Source organism: Rhododendron vialii, chromosome 2a (genome assembly GCF_030253575.1).
Source record: "Rhododendron vialii isolate Sample 1 chromosome 2a, ASM3025357v1".
Classification (NCBI taxonomy): domain Eukaryota; kingdom Viridiplantae; phylum Streptophyta; class Magnoliopsida; order Ericales; family Ericaceae; genus Rhododendron; species Rhododendron vialii.
This window is the reverse complement of record NC_080558.1, coordinates 43,598,195-43,620,934: the sequence shown is the minus strand read 5'-3', so window position 1 is coordinate 43,620,934 and position 22,740 is coordinate 43,598,195. Positions and strand designations below refer to the sequence as shown.

Genomic DNA, 22,740 nt, shown 5'->3' with positions numbered 1-22,740 from the left:
TTTTTTTGCTAATATTGTATACATTAGTGGAGGTGTTATAGCCCCTTTGGATGGAGAGGTGAGAAAAGAAAAAAAGAAAAAGGATGTGTTCTCTCTTATTAGTGAGAAAAGAAAAGAAAATAGTGATTTTTCACCCTCCCATCTAAATAGTAGTGAGAAATCAAATTCTCACAGGAGACTGGCCTCTTTTCGGTGACTCTCCGGCGAGCTAAAACTCTTTCACTCTCTTCTTCGGCAAACTTGGTACTCTCTCTCTCTTCTCCGGCGACGCACAGCCACTCGTCTGACGAGGGGGTGGACCACACACTCCCCTTACTCACGGAATCTCACCACTTTTGGCGAGAAACGGAATTGGGCTTGAGAGGGGTTCTGGTCTCCCTCCATCTCTCACCCTCTCTCGCCTTGTTCCCCTTCCAAACGAGGGAGAGATTGAGCTCTCCCCATCTCTTTTCTTCTCACGCGAACTCTCACGTACGAGCATCTCCAATCCACCGAAAATAGAGGATGGATGTGACACATTGAGGGGAGATTTCATAATTTATGCTCTTTTTTCTTCACTTTTTGTACTTTTTTGGAGAATTTTTGAGGGACCCACCGTCCTTTTTAGAATTTGGTCCTCCAAAAGTAAATTTGGTCCTCTAAAAATGGAGGACCAAAAGTAAATTTGGAGTACAAAATTCCTCCAAACTCTACAAAGGACGATGGGTCCCTCAAAGATTCTCCCAAAAAGTGAAGAAAAAATGGAATAAATTACAAAATCTTCCCTCAATGTGTTACATCCATCCTCTATTTTAGAAGAAATGGAGATAGATTGGAGATGCTCTACCAAACGGACTGGTAGAGTTAACATAGGGTTCCAAAAGGCTATTCATAGCCCTGGCCCCGACTGGGAGAAGATAGATGAGTTACCAACTTCACTATAAGTGGTTTTCGGGTGGCCCCACCTTTTAAAGAAGAGTGGAGTTGTAATGAGATGTTTGGATGATTTTTAAAAAAAAAGATATGGAAGATGGATATGATGGGATTAGATATCAAATGACTGAATGGCCCCCACTTAAATTTTTAAATGATCAAAATTCGTTTATTTAATTATGATTAGAGTAAAATACATATTTACCACTAATTATTGCATAAAATTAAATCAAATTATCTTTAAAATGTTTAAACCTTATTTTGATTTCCCCCAATTTGATCGATAAACCAGAGGATTGAGAGAACTTCACCACTCTTTCTACCTCTCTCCGTCCACTTCTCCAACTGATTCCCCCAACTACCAGCAACGAGAGCGACTCCGGCGATGATGGGTACGACGATGGCTGGTCTAGTGATCGAATCAGAGCCACCCCCAAATCTGCATTCAAAACTTCGGCCGTGACCATGACGACGGCTCAGGCAACGAACAGTACTCTCTCTCTCTCTCTCTCTCTCTCTCTCTCTCTCTCTCTCTCTCTCAGTTCTGTTGTGCTAGAGTTAGAGGGCATGTTCGTCATTTGGGAGCCCGGATATAGCAGCGACAGGGGTACCCCCATCGTTACCAAATCCACCTGCGGGTGGATTACAAATCCGGCTCGAGCCAAATCCGGGTGGGGTTTTTCGCAGCCAAACACCGGAGATGAGGAGGGGGAGATTAAATCAGGGCGCTTGGCATATCCGGCTGCAAATCCGGCCGCCAAACACTGTTGTTGTTGTTGCCTCAGATGCCCCTGCTGACTACTGTTGCCGTCCCCCATTCTTCAACTCTAGTACTCCACTATATACGCATGCTGTATGTATGTAGAGTCAACAAAATTCTGCAGCTTTCATTCCATCTTCCCAATTTGAAGACTGGTCCGTTTAACGAAACGAATCTGGAAAAAGAGAACATATATATATATATATATATATATATATATATATATATATATATTTATATATAAACAGAACGTCCTCCGGCTTGGCTTCTCTGTCGTTCAAACCCCTCTCGTGGCTTTCCAACCAATTCTCATTATGGACACTGTTCATGGTTTTTGTCAATTTCTTTTTGGCTTGAAATTCTCTTCAGAGTCTGTTTATATTGCGAGACGCCCTATGAAATATTTTAGATTTCCTATCTTATTCGATGCGTTAATTATATACTTGCTCAAACATGCATGACAGAGAACAAAACTTTAAATCTAATTGTTTCCTGCAACAACTGAAAAAAGGCTTTGTTTTTACTTATGCTAATGAGATTGAATTCTTTCGATTCATTGTTTCTGTGTCTTGTTCTTCCAGTTATTTAATCCACTTATGCTGGTTATTGTGGTATATTGATTGAGTAGTTATTGTATTGAATGTGGCCACCAACTAAGGATGGACGGAGGCCAGGGACGGATTTGTGTGGGGGCACGTGCCCTCACTCGAGACTAAAATGATTTTGTTATTTTTTTTGTATATATTAGAAAAATTATGAAAGTGTGCTACTATATAAATATACACACATGCTTATATCTCAAACATATACATATAGAATTAGTTTTATGTTTCAATTTCATCATATGATGCATTTTTACTTGTTGGTTTACGAAATGTTTATCCATTTGGAGCTATTCTTTCTTGATTTTTAAACATCTAGGAGAAATATATTAAAATTAAGTCATTAATAAAACGATCTCGATAATTCTAAAAATTGCCGATGTTCATGTAAAATATACCCTAAAATTTTGCCTAAGATTTTGTGCTAATTTTTACATAATTTGATTGAAAGTACGCGTTATAAACTTTTGTAGTTAGTAATTAATGCCTTAATTTTGTACGATCCTATTATGGTTGGCTAGAAAAAAATAAACTTTTGTCATTATAATTAACAAGGTGCCCCCACGAGGCTACATTATTGGATCCGTAGCTGATGGTGGCGACTAGATAGCTCAGGAAATTTTTATTCACCAGCTGCATTGTTGAGTCTTGAATTCGGAACATGCTTTGATATTCTTGCTTGAACGCAACTAAGATGTTGTCATGCTGCTATAGAAACTAGACATTTTTCTTTGAACATCTAGTAAGTAATTGTTTAGCTTCACCAGATTAGACATCACTCTTTGCTGCAAACAATCAAAACCCACTAATAAAAACTCTCTCTTGACTGATGATCTGTTATTTAGGTATGGAGATTTTATTGGAAACTGGAGAATGCAAGAGGCGAAAAGATAAATCTTTAGAGGAAAGCTTGGAAGTAGTTTGAATTATTACGTCTGTATGTAAGGAAACTGGAGAATTGGAAACTGCATAATTATATGGGTGAATGTTGAGACATAGCTCTTAGATCTGCACGTAAAAAGAAGCTGGGTGTAAACACGCATTCTGTTTTACGATTGTTGAAGTCATTACAAGGTGACATCATCTTTTTGTATTTCCATATATGGAAGTGTCAGCTGAAATAATGTGCTAATCCCTCACACAACTACTTGAGAAACACGAGCTGAGAGTTAGTCATTAGTTGCCATTTCTAAGGATTAGATAAATCAACACCAGAGCAATAAATTGTTTCATTGAAAAGTGTGTGCTTAGAGTTATTCTTGAAGTCTGTCGACTCTATATATCCTAATCCCATCCTTATTTTTTAACACTAAAAACTGTAAGTTACCATTGAAAACTGCTGTACAAATTCCAAACACATGTGCCTTTTGGTCTATACGCCTCAAAGGCCAAATGGATTTTGCATATCAGAAGAAAATAGTAGGAACTGGGATCATATAAAGGTATTGTATTCTACTGTTTACTTGTTGCAGTTCGTGCACTAAGAAGGGAAACGGTATTAAATGCAGTTATAAAGGGGAGTGCTTAGATGTACAATGCACATTTAACTCATCGCTGGGTTGAGAGTTTTTCCTGTTTCAGAAGCATTTAAGGCCTTTGATTTATGTCTTGATAATAGCTTACTCCCTCACTGGCGGACTGGCGCCATAATACACTGCTCTTCCTGCTGACTTGCATTGCGTTGAGGTGGATCTTCTCAAGAAAAACCCTAATAGGTTCTGGTTAAACATGGGACAATATGAAGGAAGATGGCAGAAAATCGTCTATGAGAAAGACTTATGGTATTGTATGTCTTGTTCCAAAGAAGGTCATGCAAAGTCAAACTGCCAACTTCATAGCTTACTCCCTCACTGGCGGACTGACGCTATAATACACTGCTCTTCCTGCTGACTTGCATTGTCTGGTGTTCCAATTCCGTCGTCATTTGGCCCTACCCCCACATACTGCTGCACCACCAGCACTGATGCAGCTGCTGCAAAATCTGCCGATGCCAGAAGGTCACCAATTACTCCAAGTTCAGGGCACTCACTCCACTCAGTGAGTCCTGCTGTTAGCGGCGATATTATTCCTTCTCCTCTTCCAACTAGGAAAAGATCATGGATGTTGTCTAGTGCCCTTATTACCGCCACTGTCTCCTCTCCATTGTTCACCACCTTTTCTATGTAAGAAAATGATTCGTCAGTAGCCTTCATCATCCTGAACTCTTTTATGCAGTCATCATCAAGCTGCTTGTCTTGCTCTTTGCCTATTTGCAGAGTTAGTATCCCAGTATCATTGAGATCATGACTCTGGTCCATTGTCGGCTCAACTGCATTCGGACCCTGAAAGAAACGAATAACATTGAGGCTATTCCCAGGATGCTCAGACATTCTCATTGCGTACGATAGTGCCTCTCTGTCATCTGGCCCACCAAAGAATAGCACAGCAATGTTGTGAGATACCTGACCCGCTGTCAAGCTTTTGGACCCACTTAGTCCTCTGTCAACCAAAATCCCAATGGAACAGGGTGCATTTACTAGTACGTTCTGATTCAACATTTGGATTTTGGAGTTGGCAGATTCCATCCCACCATCAACTGTCGGTTGCTTATGGAATGGAACGATGATGAAGGCAACTCGCTTATCCTCTGCCAAGTTGCAAATCTCTTCATGCATTGTGGAGTAAGGGGAAATGGAAGTGAGAGATTGGACAGAGACAAAATTGGTGTGCTGCTCCAAGGTCTTAAATGCATTTGTAATCTGGTCAGACTGCGCCTGCATTCTGTTTATGGCTGTACTGTCGGATTTTTGAGAGTTGTGGACAATGAGTGTAGCAGAACCATGACCAGTGAGTTCAACTAGGTGGAGTGAGAAGACAGATATTGGGGTTTTCTTGGTGGGATGGGAGGCTTCAAGGAGGCCGATGATTGTGGGGGCATTCCGAGGGGTGTGGATGCATGCCAGTATTCGCATCTCGGCATCTGCTTTTGTCTTTTGAATTGTTCTCCTTTTGTAAGGTACAAATTTCCTTGCCGGCCTATAAATTTGTATTAATAGAGGTGTGATGACTGCATTCATAAATATTGTTGTGATCACCATCATTGCGTATGCTGTATCATCTATAACCTGCAAAACATTGGTTTCTCTGGATGTCATGCCCGATAAACAAACAGATGCATGGTTGTGCACGCGCACACAGAGAGAGAGAGTGAGAGAGAGGGGGGGGGGGGGGGGGGGGGAGGGAGAGAGACCTTTTGATCTTTCCCATGGTTGAGGCCAATCAATTCAGCGAGGCCTTTGGAGTTCATGAGCAAACCAAGAGCAACTCCTTCACGAAAAGGCATCTTGACTGAGAGTGCAACGAGGACAGTTCCAGCAACTTTGGCAGCAGAGGATAGAATACTTGCCATAATTAGTGTAAACCAGGTTGAGGCTCCCTGGATTTTTGAAACATTAGTCTTTAACCCACTACTGACAAAGAAGAGAGGGAGCAGAAAACCCGTAATGATGTCTTCAAGCCTTTCTATGAGGGTGACTGCAAGAGGGCCGTTTGGAAAAACCAGGCCGAAAACAAAAGCTCCAAAACTTGGATGCACTCCAATGGAATCTGATATGAAACCAAAAATCATAACCCCACCGAGAGCAATGGATATGGTGAAATTGGTGAAGTTTTCATCCTCTGGGGTACTTCGCCTTGCTAGCCATGAGATTCCTGGTCGGACTACGAAAATGGAGAACACGACAAAAATTATGCTACTTGCGATCACCCAGAGGGTTGTTGAGAAAATAGTTTGTGACTCTGCTGTAGAAATGACAAACACTACGAAAGCTGCTCCGAAAGTGTTATTGAAGAGAGCAGCTGACTGGACTATTTTGCCAATCTCCATGTCAAGGAGTCTGTACTCTGAAAGGATCCTTGAAACCACAGGAAGTGCAGTGATGGAGAGAAAAATGGAGAAGAATATAAGGAATGTGTCTTCCTTCATGGTTGTTTTGTGATGCAAAAAGAAGGAGAAAGCACAGCCTACGAGGAAAGGCAAAAAGATCCCAGAAATGGCAAAGACGAAGGCCTTTTTCCCATTTTTCCGGATGACCGAGAGGTCCATTTCTAGTCCAATTATGAAGACGAAGTAAAGGATACCGATATTGGCTATTGTCTCAAGCAATACCAGCGTTCTCTTAGAAAATGCGACATCAGCTACCCACTTAAACCGTCCAATTGCTGATGGACCCAAAATTATGCCAGCCTGCAACCATTGAGCAAAACAGAGATGAAGTAGAAATATTATTTCAAGGAGTGTGTCAGAGCCAATAAATGCAATAGAGTATAAGTTAGTATTCAAAATTCAAGGGGCTAAAATTAAAGCAACTACTATAACTACTAGAAAAATTCATGTCCAAAGGTTGGTGTGGGAAATTCAGAGCCAAGTGCAAAGCACAATGCATGAAAATTGCTATCAATACCTTGATCATTATTACCCAACGTATGTGAGTGCAAAACAAAAAAAAAAGTTGTTAAAAAGTCATCCCTTGCATCCTTTTGTTCGCAGATTTAACACAATTTGGTGAGCTGAGATTGTGTGTTTGAACCCGTGTTTGGATGTCCTTAAACAGGTGCTGACTAAGGAATATCTTGCTTTGTCATCTTCTTCATGTCATTGCTTAGCTTTGCTTGCTAAACTTCGTACACCCCTTCATTCCTTTGTCTCGTGGGGTCTTTTACCTTTCTTTCATGTGTCCTTATTTTTTGCTCTGATTTTTAGGTTTTTAGCTGTCTCATTCGATGACCGAAGTGTGTCAATGAAAATCACCATGATAGAAGACATTTTTCATTTTCTTATACCAAATTGCTAGTTGTCAATTGGTCAAAACCATAGGATAAAGACCTACATGGCAATGCAAGTAATAAGTGTCATGAATTACGTTCAAAATGGTACAACGAACTTTGTTTGAACTTGTGTGAAAATATAGGATCTCATCAGTGGATAAACGAGGGTAGTAGAGAGCCTGTTGCTGAATTAGCTAAAAGAATCTAAACTTGAAGACTAACTCAGCCTAGAACATAGCTTGGAGAACCTGTCTTGGCACTGTTATGTAGAACATTTGGAAAGAAAGAAATAGGATTTTGTTTTGCGCCGCAGTTACACAATTACCCAAATGCCTAAAGGTTTTCCATTCTTCCAAAATATTGTGGCATGATTACTGTCTAGTTGTGAAGTGTATTTGGCCTCCCGTGGGGAAAATAAAGCTGAATGCATATGAAAGTGCTGCAGGATATCCAGGCTGAAAGAAGCTTGTGGGTTTATGGATACTATGGCAAAGAGAAAGTGGAACGGTTCATTAAAGCTGAAATTTTGGAACCTATATGAGGCCAACTCTTATCGTGGAGAAGAATTTCCTGGAAGTTCAAAAATTTTGCTATTGATTCTCATATAGTTGCCTCATGTCTGGTTGATCCAAGACGGTGCTGCTCAGAAGTTTTCTCCCAAAGCGCTTGTGGAGGATGCTAGAGTTCGAGTCCTCATGACCAGGTGCAGGTGCTCTATATCTCAATACAATTGTCTTCTTCTTCTTTTTTGGGTTTCTGGGAGATTGTGCATTCATTTCTTCCTATGTACCGGATACATAAAATAAGACGAGGAAATCAAGAATTTCAGGGATCTCTAAATGCATTTTCACGTTGAATCCACTATGTGTTAACATTCTAATTTACTTTCTTGAGTTTTGGTTCGTTTAAATTTGTAGGTTTCGAAGTAGGCGCATTCTATCTGAAAATTCATTATGAGATACATTATTGATCGTTTAATATCCCAATGTTTTCTTTTTGGTTCCCTTAACTGACAAAATATGTGGATGAATTTGGATGATTACAACTTTTGGCGTAATTTTTTCTTTTCTTCTTTCTAATATGATGTTCAGAATTGCAGTAGGACCTTTGGTTTGCTCTGATTAGTTGCAATGAGCTTCCTCTGTTCCTCATAGCTTGGAGTACATAACAAAGGAAGCTCTTTCAGAAAGCATTTTTTTGTTCTGCTGAATGTAATGACCCACCACCACATGTGATTATCACAATGTAATTCATGAGGGAAAAATTTCAAAATGACACCTGAACTTTGCACCAAATGTCACGGAGACACCTGAACTTAAGTTTATTTCAATTAAAGACATGTACTAACAAAATCCCCAAATTTAGTCACCTGAACTTAAGTTTATTTCAATTAAACACCTGTACTAACAAAATCCCCAAATTTAGACCCCGCCGTTATACTCCGTCCCCAAAATTGCTGATATGCTTAAGTTCAGGTGTCTAAATTTGGGGATTTTGTTAGTACAGGTGTTTAATTGAAATAAACTTAAGTTCAGGTGTCTCTGTGACATTTGGTACAAAGTTCATGTGTCATTTTGAAATTTATACCCAATTTACCTACACATATACATATGCATTTATGTAATATATAATTACATTTGACAACCATGTAATTATGACTTACACACTGCGTATTTAGTTATGAATGCAAAATGGAGCATGAAATGTCTTTTGGTAAATGTGACAGGAAGCTTACGATGAGCTCCGCCAAGATGCGAGGCTGGTTGAGAGGCTTAAGAAGAAGCATGAGCAGGCGACATGTGAGGACGATGAGCACCAATTGGAAGATGAAGATAGGCAGTGAAAATCCCATTGGATCCTCATTCACAAATATCCCATTCGTTGTTATCATGGTCCCCGAATAACATACTGTTTCGTTCCCAAGCAGGCCCGGAGCTGCCATGATCGGCGGCAATTGGTTCGTGCCCATTGTTACGTGTCCTGGAATTCAAACACCACCGCAGCCTCCTCGAAAAACAATTCCGGTCTTGTTCGGTTCCGCGCCCGGCACATGGAGGTTTCTTCTCATTTGGCAAAAATCAAATGAAACCGGAAGAAGATAAACAAGGAGGGAGGAGAAAAAGGAGGAGGAAGAAGACCAGATGGTCAAACTAGTTGTTTCTATTTCTTGACCGTTGGGATTGAAAAAGGGTAGTACAGCTCAGTCTTGCTATTTGTGGCTGCGCCCAGCCCTATTTTGGCTCCAACTGATCGTTTTGTCAAAGACATACTAAATAAGTACAACCTGGTCTTGTCTTTGAATTTCGTCAACTAATCCCCCTTTGCCTGTTAGTAGGATATCGGGAACTCTAAGGCCACCGACCATGGCCACCGACTTGATGGCCCCATTGACAGCAATTCTCGAATTTGTTTCATCTGCCTCAACTCGTTAGCAATTGTATACTTGATGCATGCCCTATTGACAGCAATTCTCTCATTTAGATCTTTCGTGGGTCTCGCTAATTATGAACTGAGGAAATGAGCCTATTTATTCAAAGCAGCATGGAAGCTGGGCGTAGTACGAAAAAGTTTAAACACGTGTTTTGTGAACAGTAAATTTTTCCTTCCGTTTTTCTCTCATTTCCCTCCCGTTTTCTTCTCTTTCCCTTTCTCCCATTTTCCCTAAGTTCCAAACAAAGCTTAAAGATTTCTGATAAATTTTGTCCATATAGCAGATTGGCAGGCTTCAATACACCGATAGAAGAGGTGTTGACAACCCACTCTCCTTTATCACCCATTCTCCTTCATCTTAATTTCTAGCTAGGCCAGGTAATTATTTAACATTTCTTTTTGCAATTCCATGAACTAAAACTAGGTAATACGAAGTCAAGGCCATATCTCCTTAGTTCGAGTTCTTCTAAGGGACTGCTTGTATTTTCTTTTCAATTATAGCTCACTCATTCTTCTAGTGCACATGTGTTTGTTTCCAAAAACCATACCGCGTAAATTTTAAAGTTAAGACGATGCACAAGTTCTTTTCTATAGTAATACTTACTGTAGAAAACGGGTACTTCATAAATTTGTTGTGAGCAATTCATATCATCGTATGCTCCTATGGCGTTTCGAGGGGCCAAATTTGGACGTGAACAACATTAAAGCACATAGCACCTCCATGGGCTGGGAAAAAAAGTCAAATTAGATTTGAAGTTTCATTTTGGTCAATTTTTTAGACTGGCAAATGAGGTTAGCAGCTCATATAAATGTTTCCTTTTGTGTTGTGCAACAGGCTCCGAAGGACCCAATCCCAACCCAATGATAGTTGAGCAATAGATTACTGGATTCGATTTTGGTTTATTCGGACTACTTCGGCCAACACAACAACAAAGAACCTTTATTTTTTTTTTCCAAAATCCAAAACCATATTGCACCCATAGCTCAGGAAAATTGAACAAAACAAAACTAAGTTTTAAACCGTTTCGAGTTTATTACAGTATAGTTTTTATTTCACCTTCAATCTTCGGGGTGCATCGAAATAAATATTTCTCGAGACATAACGTAGAACCACTTACCTTAGACAACACAAAGGAAGACAACCGCATCATAACTAGTGATTAATTTATGCACCACAATTTTTTGGTTTTGTCCTTATTATTATTATTATTTTTGCAATTGTTAATTTTATAACATTTTTATGTGATATGGGTGAGTAAGGACGAGAGAAATCGGAAAAGTGAAATTTTTTGACTTTTAAACAAGTATTTTGAAAAATATTCAAGAAAAAGTCAAAAAATTGACTTTTTGAGCTTTTCTTTGGATATTTTCCAAAATACTTGTGTAAAAGTTAAATTTTTTTACTTTTCCGATCCCTCACGTCCTTACTCACTTATATTACATAAAAGTTTGACGTAAAACTAATAAATGCAAAAAAAAATTAAATAAAGACAAAACTAAAAAATTATAGTGCATAATTTAATCACTAACGTGAAAGGGGGCCTAGTAGATCTAATAACTTTATGTGGTCATTGAATTGAAGGTAAGTTCTTTTTTTTTTTTAAATTTTTAATCTCATTGTTTGTTTTATTATCTTTCTTCATTGATTATAAAAAATTCTTCCTCAAAATCTAAGCCAAACAAATTTTTAAATTTCCAAATCTTTAAAATTTTAAAATTTTATTGTTCATTATCTGGCCCGCATTTCCAAAATCATGGTTCAGTCTCTGGTGCCACTGACCCGATTGACTAGTCTTAAGACAGCCACAGTTCTTCGACCTGCCGCAATTGCGTTCACTTTCTCTACCAAAATTCTCGATTCCCAGAAAATTCCCAGGTTAGTTTCTTCTCCTTTCCAAACATACAATTGATCGCATGACACCTGCAATCTTATCAGATGCTAATTTCCATTCATTTGGGTTCCTCGTCGTTGTTTGCTGAATTTCTGAAAAGTTGAGCGAAATTCGTATGTTTTCTTTTTTGGACTCTTTCTTGCTAAACTGATGGAAGGAAAACCCAACTGCAAATTATTGAACTTCTGTCGTCTTTACTGTGTTTTCTAACGGTGGGGATTGTAAGGAACAACTTGACTTATTAAGAAAGTTGTGATTTTTGGGGCCGGTTTGCCCGGCTATTAGACTTCAGGCCCGGAATTATTCGAGGTGCGTGCAAGCTGCCCTGGACATCCGGTTATCCCAAAAAAAGAAAAAGAAAAAGAAAGAAAGTTGTGATTTTTCTGCTTATGCTTTGTGGAAACTCCTCTATGTAATATTGGATTACCCTATTACGGCGCAGCGTTGCGTGCCTGTGCTTACAAACTTTGTGAAATCTGAAAATTTGGAAGTCTCTCTTATTGCCAGGAGAATTTATATTAGGGTTGCATGTATAATCTCAACTTCTAAGCAAGAGGAAGAGGTAAACCGTAAACGTTAAGTATGTCACAGGGAATTTAATTTGAACTTTGGAATTCGGTTTGTAGTTGACAGGTGATCAAAATGGAACATAAATCTTGACATACGGCCGGGTTGAACAGCTTGTACGTTGTAGCTGTAAATGTTGCCTACCTTAAGAAAGTTTGTTTTGTCATTTAACTCCATCGCTCGTTAGCAGGGAAAGACAAAATTAAGTGCTGTTTTAGAACTACGAACGATTAAGGAAACGAGGCGAATTAGAACTACGATTTGTTAGCATAGATAACTTTGAAAGACTAGAGAAGGAGAGATTGAAAAGTTGTTTCCTGTAGAAATCGGAAAACTAATTAATGTATTTGGGGTACCATGTAATCGAAAGAAAATGTCACCACTATATATGAAGACTCAACCAACGAAGTCACAATTTACTGATGCTTAAACGAGGAGAGGGTTTAATCTGCCATCCATTTCCCGTTCCATTAAATTTGTAATCAATGTAATGGCACTTCTACATTTAAACAAGCAATTTTCCCAAAGAACGTTTTTATCTGGAAATTTAATGCAGTCGTCAATAACTTTCGAGCTAGTCACCTTCAATCTAGCGTGCTTTGTTTATTTTAGAAGAGGCCGACCTTAGAGCTATATTTCTGGCTTGTTGCAGTGGTACCTCTCTGTTGGTGTTTTATGTGGTTATTTTGTGTTTCACATGCTCGATTTTTTTCCCCAAAATATTAAAAAATAGTGTAGGGACTCCAATGGTTTTCATGACAGTTGGAAAACAAATCTTTGCAGCTAATCTTGTACTAATATTTGCATCCCAAAACAGTCTTATTACCCTTCTAAACCATATTTTTCTGATACACTTAACTGGATCGGATATATATGGTTTAGTAGCGACTACTTAACTAATGCTATGTGTGACCACATCCATATGGACCCTCCCTGGCATCCCACATATTTCTATCCCCCACCCGTCAATCAACTGAAACGCGTACCCCACAGTACATGGATAATGTCAATTATTCGGACAGTAATGGAGCCGTAAGCTAGTTCAGATTCGTAATAATTAATTAGAATAACATGCAGTATTAACTAATAACTTCAACAAACATATTACTCCGCCATACCAACACGCAGAGAGAGAAAAGGATTTTGCATGTGGAGCTTAAATTAAACTCATACTAGAAAGTGCAAGAGTGGTCCTTAATTTGCATCGCATGTTGTCACGTCAACATCGTCAAATCTCTTCTGATAATTGTAAATGGTCCCCTCCTTATGCAAAATGAGAATTGAAAATAATTTAATAAATAACATTATTTAGTTTTTCGTATTTTATGTTTTAGTAATTTTGTTAGGAAGTTTTAATTTTAAGAATAAGTGTTCTAGAGTATTCAGTTTTCCAATTATAGTTTATTTAGTTTCCTTTATTCTCTGGTAATCAAATTTGGGAATAACTCAAATCTTTTGATTTTGGTAATTAATTAGTCAATTACCGGGATTCAGCTTCCTGTTTTGCTGTTTCATTTTCGGTCCAAGTTTTCTAGTATAAATTGAGTTGTAAGCCTTAGGGCAAATTAGTTATTTATTGAACTAAAGAAAATTGAGAATTTTCTCTTTATTGTGTGTTCGTAGATGGAGTATCTATAGTTCATATTTATTCATGATTGTCCTTGTTATGCATCCATCATTTTTCAACACGCCTCCCTGCATCACCTCCCATGGATTCAATTTTTGTCTCTTCCAAAAAAAAAAGTACCGAAAATTTCCCAAAATTAGATAGCTGGCCAAATTTCATATTACAACAACTAATGAACTTTTTGGTTGAGTTTTCTTCCGAAATTGGAGAGAAGCAGAACCCCCTAAATATATACATGAGCTCAACAGCTCAGTGCATTAATTCAACAAAATAAAAATAAACGACACATAATTAAAAGTCCATTTAACAAAGAGGAAAAGTGATATTATGTTTGCTTTTCGTCTTAATTTTCTACTAATTTATGTTTTTAATATTACTGTTTTTGTAGGGGCTAAACTGTTTTGCATTAAATATTACTGCTTTTTAATTTTACTGTTTTGATACTAAATTATTATAATTTACGGGTTTATTTCGCACAAAAATACCAGAAAAGTACAAAAATAAATAAATTGAACTTATAAAAATTTCAACAAAAGACAAATTTAATCTAAAACGTTTATTTGTTTTGGATTTACTTTGGTCTATAGGGAACAATTTCAAGTTTTTAATACTATTTCATATTTCTCTCGTCGAGACGAATTAATAGGTTACAATACAAAAAAATTGATACAAAAACTTAAAATTACTATTTTGCATTAAAAATTGCTACTCCTACTTTTTAATATTACTGTTTTCTATTAAGTTATTATGGATTATTGGTCCATATCGCACAAAAAAAAAAAGGTCACAAGAAGCATACGTCATAAGCGTAGACTGCACAGAAAAAGCACGAAAAAAGCACGGTCACAAAACTTTTAAACGGGAAAAATGCATCTTTTTAAAAGTCTAGAGTTACGCGCCAAACACTTATTTAAGGACGGAAGGAGTACTATTTGGTTTAGAGCATTAAGAAATCGTAGTCCCAATTTGTTCGAAATTAACCTTCATATTAATGACCGAAATATTTATCATCAAAAAAATTTAGAAAAAAAAACTTGCATCAATTGCAAATTCCACTTAACAAGATTACATGCAAATTGTGTGCAACGACAATAATAGTTGAACTAATTAACGAACGTGGTTTCCGGTTCAAGGTCTGGAAGTGGTTCATCATTCAACATGCTCGTAGTTCCAGTACATTCTCGGAAAGAGAAGCTATCCACTGTGTATATAGTAGTAGGGACTATTGTAGCAATTACATTACCAGTTTTGCTAGTTTTGCTATGTTTATATGCCTGCTGGAGGACACGCATACATCCTCAAGAAGCAGATGGCCCTGAACCAGCCGTGGTAGGGCGCCGGCCAGTCGCAGCACGGAGACTCGATCAACACGCGATTGAGTTATTTCCGATGCTTTCTTTTCCAGGCGACGGGACAGCCGGATTCGGAGAATCTGGTTGTCAGATATATTGTGACGAGTTTGTGCACGGGGAAGGAGTACGAGTTCTCCCTGCCTGCAATCATATCTTTCACAATGATTGCATCACCAAATGGTTGACGTCGAGCAGCAGAGAATGCCCCATTTGTCGCCATGATTATTTTGGAGTCTGACACGGCGCCATGCATGAAATAGTGAGTACCCCTGGACCTTTTCTCTCCTTGTTTTATTGGACTGCCTTTTGGCAGTGTGTATGTGTGCTAGAGACTTGAGTGAGAGCAGGGAGAGAGTTGAGTGAGGGCTCCTCCTTCGGGAGGAGCGGTGCTCGTGCTTCTCGGAGATGTTCGGATACTTTGTCGAAGAGCATCCGGATGAGGGAGTGTGAGAGAGAGGAGAGGGGAAGCCGGTTTGTGCTCTCCCGGAGAAGGTTTTTTCATACATGTATATGTGATTTATATATAGTGGAGTTTTTCTTAGGATATCTCTCGTTTGTACTTTGTTATTTTCGTGCTTGTGCTTAGAGGTGTGAATCGGGATCGGGCCGTGACCCAACAGCAATAACGGAGTATTTCCTATAGCAATAATATCTTACTATGCATAATTAAATGGAGAGATTCACACTAGCTAGCTAGAGTTGAAATATAAAATTAATCGCCGGCTATTCCACTTTTATTGAAAAAAAAAATGCTCAATATTGTTCTTTCGGATTCTAATTGGACAAAATATATTTTAGAATTAATTATAAAAAAGTTGTGCATCTAGCTAGTTTCCTTTTAGTCTTCCCTCACTTAAGGATGGACAGGGGAGCGTATGAGCTCCAGCATTCGCCCGGCTCATTTTTTTAGATTTTTAGTAGAAATTTAATGACCGAACCAGAAATTAGAATAGTTGAGATGCGCAAAAACTGAACCAAAATATCCTGGACCATTGAAACAGGGAAAAAAAAAAGTCATTGAAATTATCTCCGGCTACTTTCAACAGCTTGCTTTGTCTGCAATATCCGTCCATAACTCCTCTTCGCTCTGCTCGTTGGGGATTGCATACACCGCAAGAAAATCTAGTCTTATGTTTGGGCCATATTTGGTTCTCCTGCTTCTTGGAGAAAAACGCGTCAACATCTTCATAATCTTCCCTAATCTGTTTTGGCTACTCTGATTTTTAATACTCCAAAGCACTCACATTTACTTGGTTAGGGCCTCTTCAATAAAAATACTTGGTTAGGGGGGCCCATAAATGATAAAACCCAAATTCCTCTTCTTCGTCCCGAAAGTAATAGGCCCAGGCTCAGCATCAGTTGCTTTCTTTAATCTATGGGCTCTTGGGCCCCTCTTTTATCTTTAGAGAGAGGCCCAAAACGGTTGTTGGATGTCTTGCAATACAAGATTTTGTATTATGAGACCCATTTTTTGTTTTTTTTGATCCGCTATTAAGAGACCCATTAATTATTGTATTTTAAATGTTTGAAAACAGAGAGAGTAGGATGGACTTTTGGAAAGGACCACTTGAAAAAAAAGAACAAAATAAAGGCTCTTCTTTTCTAGTCTTCTGCTTCCAAGTCGAGATATCATTTGCGGATGTAATTAATTTCATAATCTCAACTCGCACGCACAACGTGCATTCCCGACTCGTATTAATAAAAAGGATTGAAGTAGTTAAATTCTCCAAGAAAATTCGTTAGGTTTACATGGCATGGTCCATAAAAATTGGACTTTCTTGGGAGCCACAATGTTAGAAAGATGGTGGGCTTGAACTGGAAAGCCATCCCATGCATGCTGAATGCATGTCTTTGGGGAAAACTAACAAATTTTGGCCCAAAGTGTTTTTGGAGGCCCAATATACTGGACTAGAGCATGCAATATTTTTTCTTTTTTGGGTGGGCCTTCTGGACTAAGGCTGCAATGCCCACTGGATTGAACCCCGAGCCCCGCCCGAGAAACTTTGGGCCGGTGTTCGGCTAATTTCTCATCGAGGCAAATTATCAATTGACGAAGAGACTATGGAAAACAAAATTCTCTCTGGAAATAACTTCATGGTTTATGTGGCGGTTGGCTGTGTTTGGAATGCACAAAGAAATTAGATTTTGGCTTCTTTTATCACCAGGAGCCAGCCAAAAGTCTCATAAAATTAACAGCCTTGAACTTGAGCACTTGCGGTGAGCGACAAAGTGCCTTGAGGCAACTGAGAAGAAACTGATCCATCTGAGCCACTCAATAATAGGCTTGGCCCCGTCCCGTATGGAGAATGACTCCTTTATGGCAGGGCTTATCCAGTTAATTATTATCGCAGTTCAGATAAGATTCGGACCGCCACTTTTTTTGTGCCAAGAGAACTTTTTTGTTCAGCTAACAAGTCTGTTTTAGTTGTCTTCGAACATTCTCGATTTTTCAGAATCTGTAGCCTCGATTAGATTTCTTGGAGATTAATGGCTTTGTTCTGACAGGAACAATATATACTTATTTAGGTTTGGTTTGGTTTGATTTGATTTGAGCTAAGCATCACTGTGAAGAAGATTATTTTTTTCCTATAATTTTGAAGATGTGTATTTTCTGCGCGCGTCATGATGCGGTGACAAATTCGAATAGCACTGTGAGAAATGACCAGTTATCTCGAGTCTTGATACAAAAGTAATGAAAAGAATTGAAGAGAATGGAACTATGTAAGTATTGTCCATGCAGTTTTTTTATTTGTTCGGGCGGGTGGAAAAGTAACAAACTTCATTGATAAAAAAGATTACAACCTACCGCGTCCATATAATACAACAGACAAAATACAAATTGAACATATAAATAAAATACAAAATGAACATGCGAAAGACAAATAACACATGCATATCAAACGACGGATAAATTCAACGATTGATCCGATGCTCAGATCGATTGTCCATGGAGTTGATGGAAGTGAAATATGCATTTGCAAATGAGAATCTAAAAGAATCCGATCCAGCCATGTAATAGTAGATTTTTTTTTTTCTTTTCAGGTCAAACGGAAATTCATAAAATACTTACGAAACAAAGTACCACATCAAGAGTATCAACATAATAAACATTGCGTGCAAGGAAGTAAAATAACTACTAAGCCTAGTCTAAAACTTGCGTAATGTTTAGGCTATCTCTAAGTACAAACTCTCGCATAACAATGGGCATTTCCATAAGGAATACAAGGTTGACATCTTGTTCAGCTCTCCATCGAGCAAGATAATCTGTGCATTAATTGGCTGTTCGGTAAGTATGACCAATCGTGATGTTGGTCCGATCCATGAGATGACGGGCTTCATTTATCATCACACTTTGGGGGTGTAATAGTAGATTTGGCTCCTGGTTGTAGCGAACAATATAATCTCATCTTCTATTTCATACGCCCTCCGGGTATTGGATCGATGTTGAAATACATACGTACCGATTTATTGCAATTGGACTTATGCCTAATTTCACAAACTCTTCTCGATCGGCCATATGTAGAAATAATCTGCAGCTGACTTTCTACACGAACAAAAAACTAATTACTACCAAAATATAGGAATACTACAGATCTCTCTCTGAGCCACGGTCTCCCATAAGTTTTTATTTCAATTATTTATCACATTTCTCTTTCTATCTCTCTTCACTTACTATCTGAAAAAACTTTCTCAAAACTTAAGTCAAATAAACTATTAGATGTCCGAACCTTGAAATTTCAAAATCGCATATCACAACATGTAACGGTTTCAGGGACCAAACATATTGGTTGCAAAAGCCAAAATTTTGGTTGGCAAAGGGAATTTGGGATAATAACAAGGTTTGAAGGTTTGTGCCTAAAGCATGGTCCAGAAAAGTAAAAAATCACTTTTAGAGACCAAATTATGGGTTTGTTGCTAATAGGGTGAACATTAGGGACCAAATGCCCAACTTGTCCCTAAAAACTTTGTTTTTGCGGTATGTATTTCAACATCGATCCAATACCATGGGCATATGAAATAGAAGATAAGATTATATTGTTCGCTACAATAAGGACAATCGATCTGACCATCGGATCTGTTAGACTTGTCCTATATCGCTCATCTAAGCCACCCAAGCTTGGTTAATAAAATCTAGAGGCTGCTTCACCTATTGCCAATTGATTTTAAGTTGGAACCCTCCAAGAAATCTAACATCAATCGCTAAATTTATCCGTCATTTGATATGCATGTGTTGTTTGTCTTTCCCATGTTCAATTTGTATTTTATATGTTCAATTTGTATTTTGTATGTTGTATTATATGGACTCGGTAGGTTGTAATCTTTTTTATCAATGAAGTTTGTTACTTTTCAACCCCGAACAAATAAAAAAACTGCATGGACAATACTTACAGAGTTCCATTCCATTCCATTCCTTTTCATTACTTTTGTATCAAAACTCGAGAAAATTGGTCATTTCTCGCAGTGCCATTGGAATTGTCACCGCATCATGACGCAGAAAATACACATCTTCAAAACTATAGGAAAAAAATAATCTTCATCACAATAGTTAGACTTGTCCCACATCGCTCATTTAAGTCACCCAAGCTTGGTTAATATATTTTAGAGGCTACTCCACCTATTGTCAATTGGTTTTAGGTTGGAACCCTCCAAGAAATCTATCATGGTATCAGAGCTATAAGATCTAGGCCCTGTGAAATTTTCACTCTCGGCGGGCGGCCTAAACTTCGTCGCCGTCTGCTGGGCACTCACAGTAATATGTAACTGACTTGTGCACTCGGATTTCACCTCAAATCTCTACTGTCATGGCTTCTCTCGCTTATGACTGTTTTTGGCTCTCCTAGCCGTTTCTCTTTCCCGGCTTCTTCTAGTTTGGTTTGGTTTGGTTTGGCTTGGCTTGGCATGGCATGGTTGCTCCTGGTTTCTCTTGGTTTTTTCAAACTCAAGTTAGTAGACTACTTGAGTTTGAGGGGGATGTTAACATAATATTAGGAAATATTATGTTGCCATATTTTCTAAGCTTTATTATTACATTTCCAATTTATAATATTAGGAAATATTATGTTGCCAAATTTTCTAAGTTTTATTATTACGTTTCCAGTTTATGAAGATTATTATTTATGTTTCCTAGTTAGTCTTGATTTCCTTATTATGCGTATTTTCTTGTTATGCGTCTTGTAGTTGTAGCCTATATAAAGGTGTGTTAGGGTTATGGTTTGAACACAATCAATAATACATCTTTCGATTTTCTTAATATGGTATCAGAGCTAGGTCTTGGGTGGCCTCACCTCTCGTGGAAAAGTCTCTGTCATCTCTGTCGCTCGAGTCAGTCAGTCAGCTCCTGGTTTGTCACATCCACGTGCATTCGGGTTGCACGTGAGGGGGAGTGTTAGACTTATCTCACATCGCTTATCTTATCTTCTATTTATGCGCATGTTTGATCATAAAAGAAAAGAAAAAAAACCGATTTATACGAATAGTAACAAAAAAAAAAACTTCTGTGTATTGCTAAATAAAAGGTGCACGGTAGCTTTCTCGAGTAATTTATCTCCAAGCCATATATCTGTCCAAATAAGAAATTTTTTTTTTGTAATCCATTTCTTACCATCTGGTCATCTTCATTTAGAAACACGCTTTTGATTATTGATATTTCTAATTGAAACAGGGTCTTATATTTTTGCAATTTCTTTAATACTGTTAATAGTTCCTTTAAACAGAATTAGAACAATACGATCTTTGAGCTAAGTCATGATACTTTGCTTTCATTGTCCAGATCAACGCATGGATATGATTTAAGTGCATTTCTCCTAGTCCTCTTTTTGTCCTCTCTCTTCGCGTGCCACAATGGAGTTGAAGGGAGCATAGAGTTATCCGCATGGGAAGATCTTGAGTTGGAGAATCAACTTAAATTTCTAAACAAGCCAGCGGTCAAGACTATACAGGTGTGTATATTCTAGTAGTTTTTTTTTTTTTTTTTTGGTATGTGTATATTCTAGTAGCTAGTTATGAGTTGCTTCGTTAGCAAAGGCAATAAATTACCAGACATGCATTGGACCGACGTTAATTCATTTGTGCATGAGTCATAAATTCTTGTTACTGTCGTGGTTCCGTGTACCTTTTGGCCATTTTTTTTTTTCACAGGATAACTGATCACCTAAAATTAAAATTAACAAATATCTTATCCGCAGTCATACTCGTATGTTCCTATTTCTGTTCTATTGTGGAATTTCACACTTGTTCTATTATGGGAGGGAAGTGCTACAATACACACCCTTTATTTGGGTGTGTATCATATGCACCCTCATTGAAATACACTAAAATGTTATGATTCCCAAAATGTTATGAATGTATTACTCAAAAGTTACGAATCATATGATGAAAAGTTACGAATTTTTAGTATAAAAGTTACGATACGAAATAAAATATTATGAATGATCGGTCCTACAAGTAATTTTTTTATGAGGTGGCACAATATGAACCACACAATAGGTGCATATGGTACACACCTTAAAGGGGTGTGTATTGAAGACTTTCCCATTATTTATGGGATTTCACACTAATTCATTTAAGTTCTCACCCTTGAAGTTTAAACCAAATGTTGGGCTTTGCGATAACTCCTTAGTATATAATCAAACCCTATATATGCTTGGGGACTCCTCCTTCCTTCAATCACTTTAGAGTGTGGAATCGACAAATGAAAGAGGCTTTAAAATTATTGGTTCATGTTTACTTTTTTTAATTGGTCATGTTTCTAGTTAAGAGATTTAATCAAATTCGAGGAGAAGAAATGGGACTGTTAAATTAGGTTCCTTTACAGGCCCAATGTTTGGTTTATGTTGGTGCCAATTTCTTTACTCTCATTCATGTCTTTTTATAATTTGGTCATCACATCGAGTTGGAAAAAAAAAAAAAAACATCACTTTCATGTTTCAAATTGATAGAGAAAAAACTTGATTAACTCTTAAGCAGTTAAAAAGTCACTAAAGGATTGTATTGTTTACAGACCGAGTATGGAGATAAATATGATTGTGTGAATTTCTACAATTAACCTGCCTTTAACCATCCTTTGCTGAAGAACCACAGTTTTTATTTTGAGGTATGTCTCTAAGTATCGTCCTACATCGTATATAAGGCAATGATTTTAATTGATTAATGGAAGCGAGCTGAATTGTAGATGAAACCAACTTCGTTGTTTAGAAGAAAAAAGATCAGGTTCGTTCAAAAGTTGAAGGATCCGTACATATAGGGCTGAAGAATGGAGGTTGCCCATTTGGCACTGTTCCGATTAGAAGAATCACTAAAGAAGATTTGATCAGAGAGAGAAATGTTTCGAAAATAAGACCTTTGGAAGAATTTGTTTTGGGTTCTCATGTAAGTTTTCCTCTACCTCTTTTTTTTTTTGGCAAAAGGTGAGAAAGTTGTTATTCATCTGATAGGCAAAGCCTAAACATTAGAGAGATGAGAACCCCATGGGGGTAAAATGGATGTCCACAGACCGGACATGCCATTGGAAAGGGCTTTTTGAGCACAACAGTGCGCAGCCCTATTACATTCACGTTTAACAAAGCCAAAAACACAGGAAGTGAAAGAATTCTTCCAGATTAAACAATCATGGATAACTACTGCTATATCGGAGGGAGGATTTTGATCATCACTGCAACTCCTCACAATCGCTTCCGCGTCCGATTCAATATGCACCTTAGGATACTTTAGAGCAGTCCCCAATTTTAACCCATTGCGAATGGCAAAAGCTTCAGCAATTCTGGAAGAGTTGATCCCCTCATGAATAGCTAGA

The 22,740-nt window shown here is 38.0% G+C and overlaps 1 protein-coding gene and 1 long non-coding RNA gene across 5 annotated transcripts; one reads left to right on the top strand and one right to left on the bottom strand.

Annotated features, from left to right (window-relative positions):
* The first annotated feature begins 1,185 nt into the window (after positions 1-1,185).
* Positions 1,186-9,504, top strand: LOC131318199 (uncharacterized). 4 transcript variants are annotated; one of them, XR_009197545.1, is made up of 4 exons: positions 1,186-1,402; positions 3,120-5,269; positions 7,526-7,783; positions 8,807-9,504. It is a non-coding gene; the product is annotated as an uncharacterized LOC131318199 (long non-coding RNA). The 4 variants fall into 4 exon arrangements; XR_009197547.1 differs by lacking the exon at positions 1,186-1,402 and adding an exon at positions 1,416-1,765 and having other exon boundaries at positions 3,783-5,269; XR_009197546.1 differs by lacking the exon at positions 1,186-1,402 and adding an exon at positions 1,916-2,002 and having other exon boundaries at positions 3,783-5,269.
* On the bottom strand, positions 4,066-9,049 carry LOC131318197 (cation/H(+) antiporter 15-like). The gene is made up of 3 exons (XM_058348032.1): positions 8,816-9,049; positions 5,504-6,499; positions 4,066-5,378 (listed from the first exon to the last, which is right to left on the bottom strand). The coding sequence occupies exons 1-3, from the start codon at positions 9,047-9,049 to the stop codon at positions 4,122-4,124; spliced, it is 2,487 nt and encodes an 828-aa protein (XP_058204015.1). The 3' UTR covers positions 4,066-4,121.
* Positions 9,505-22,740: the final 13,236 nt, after the last annotated feature.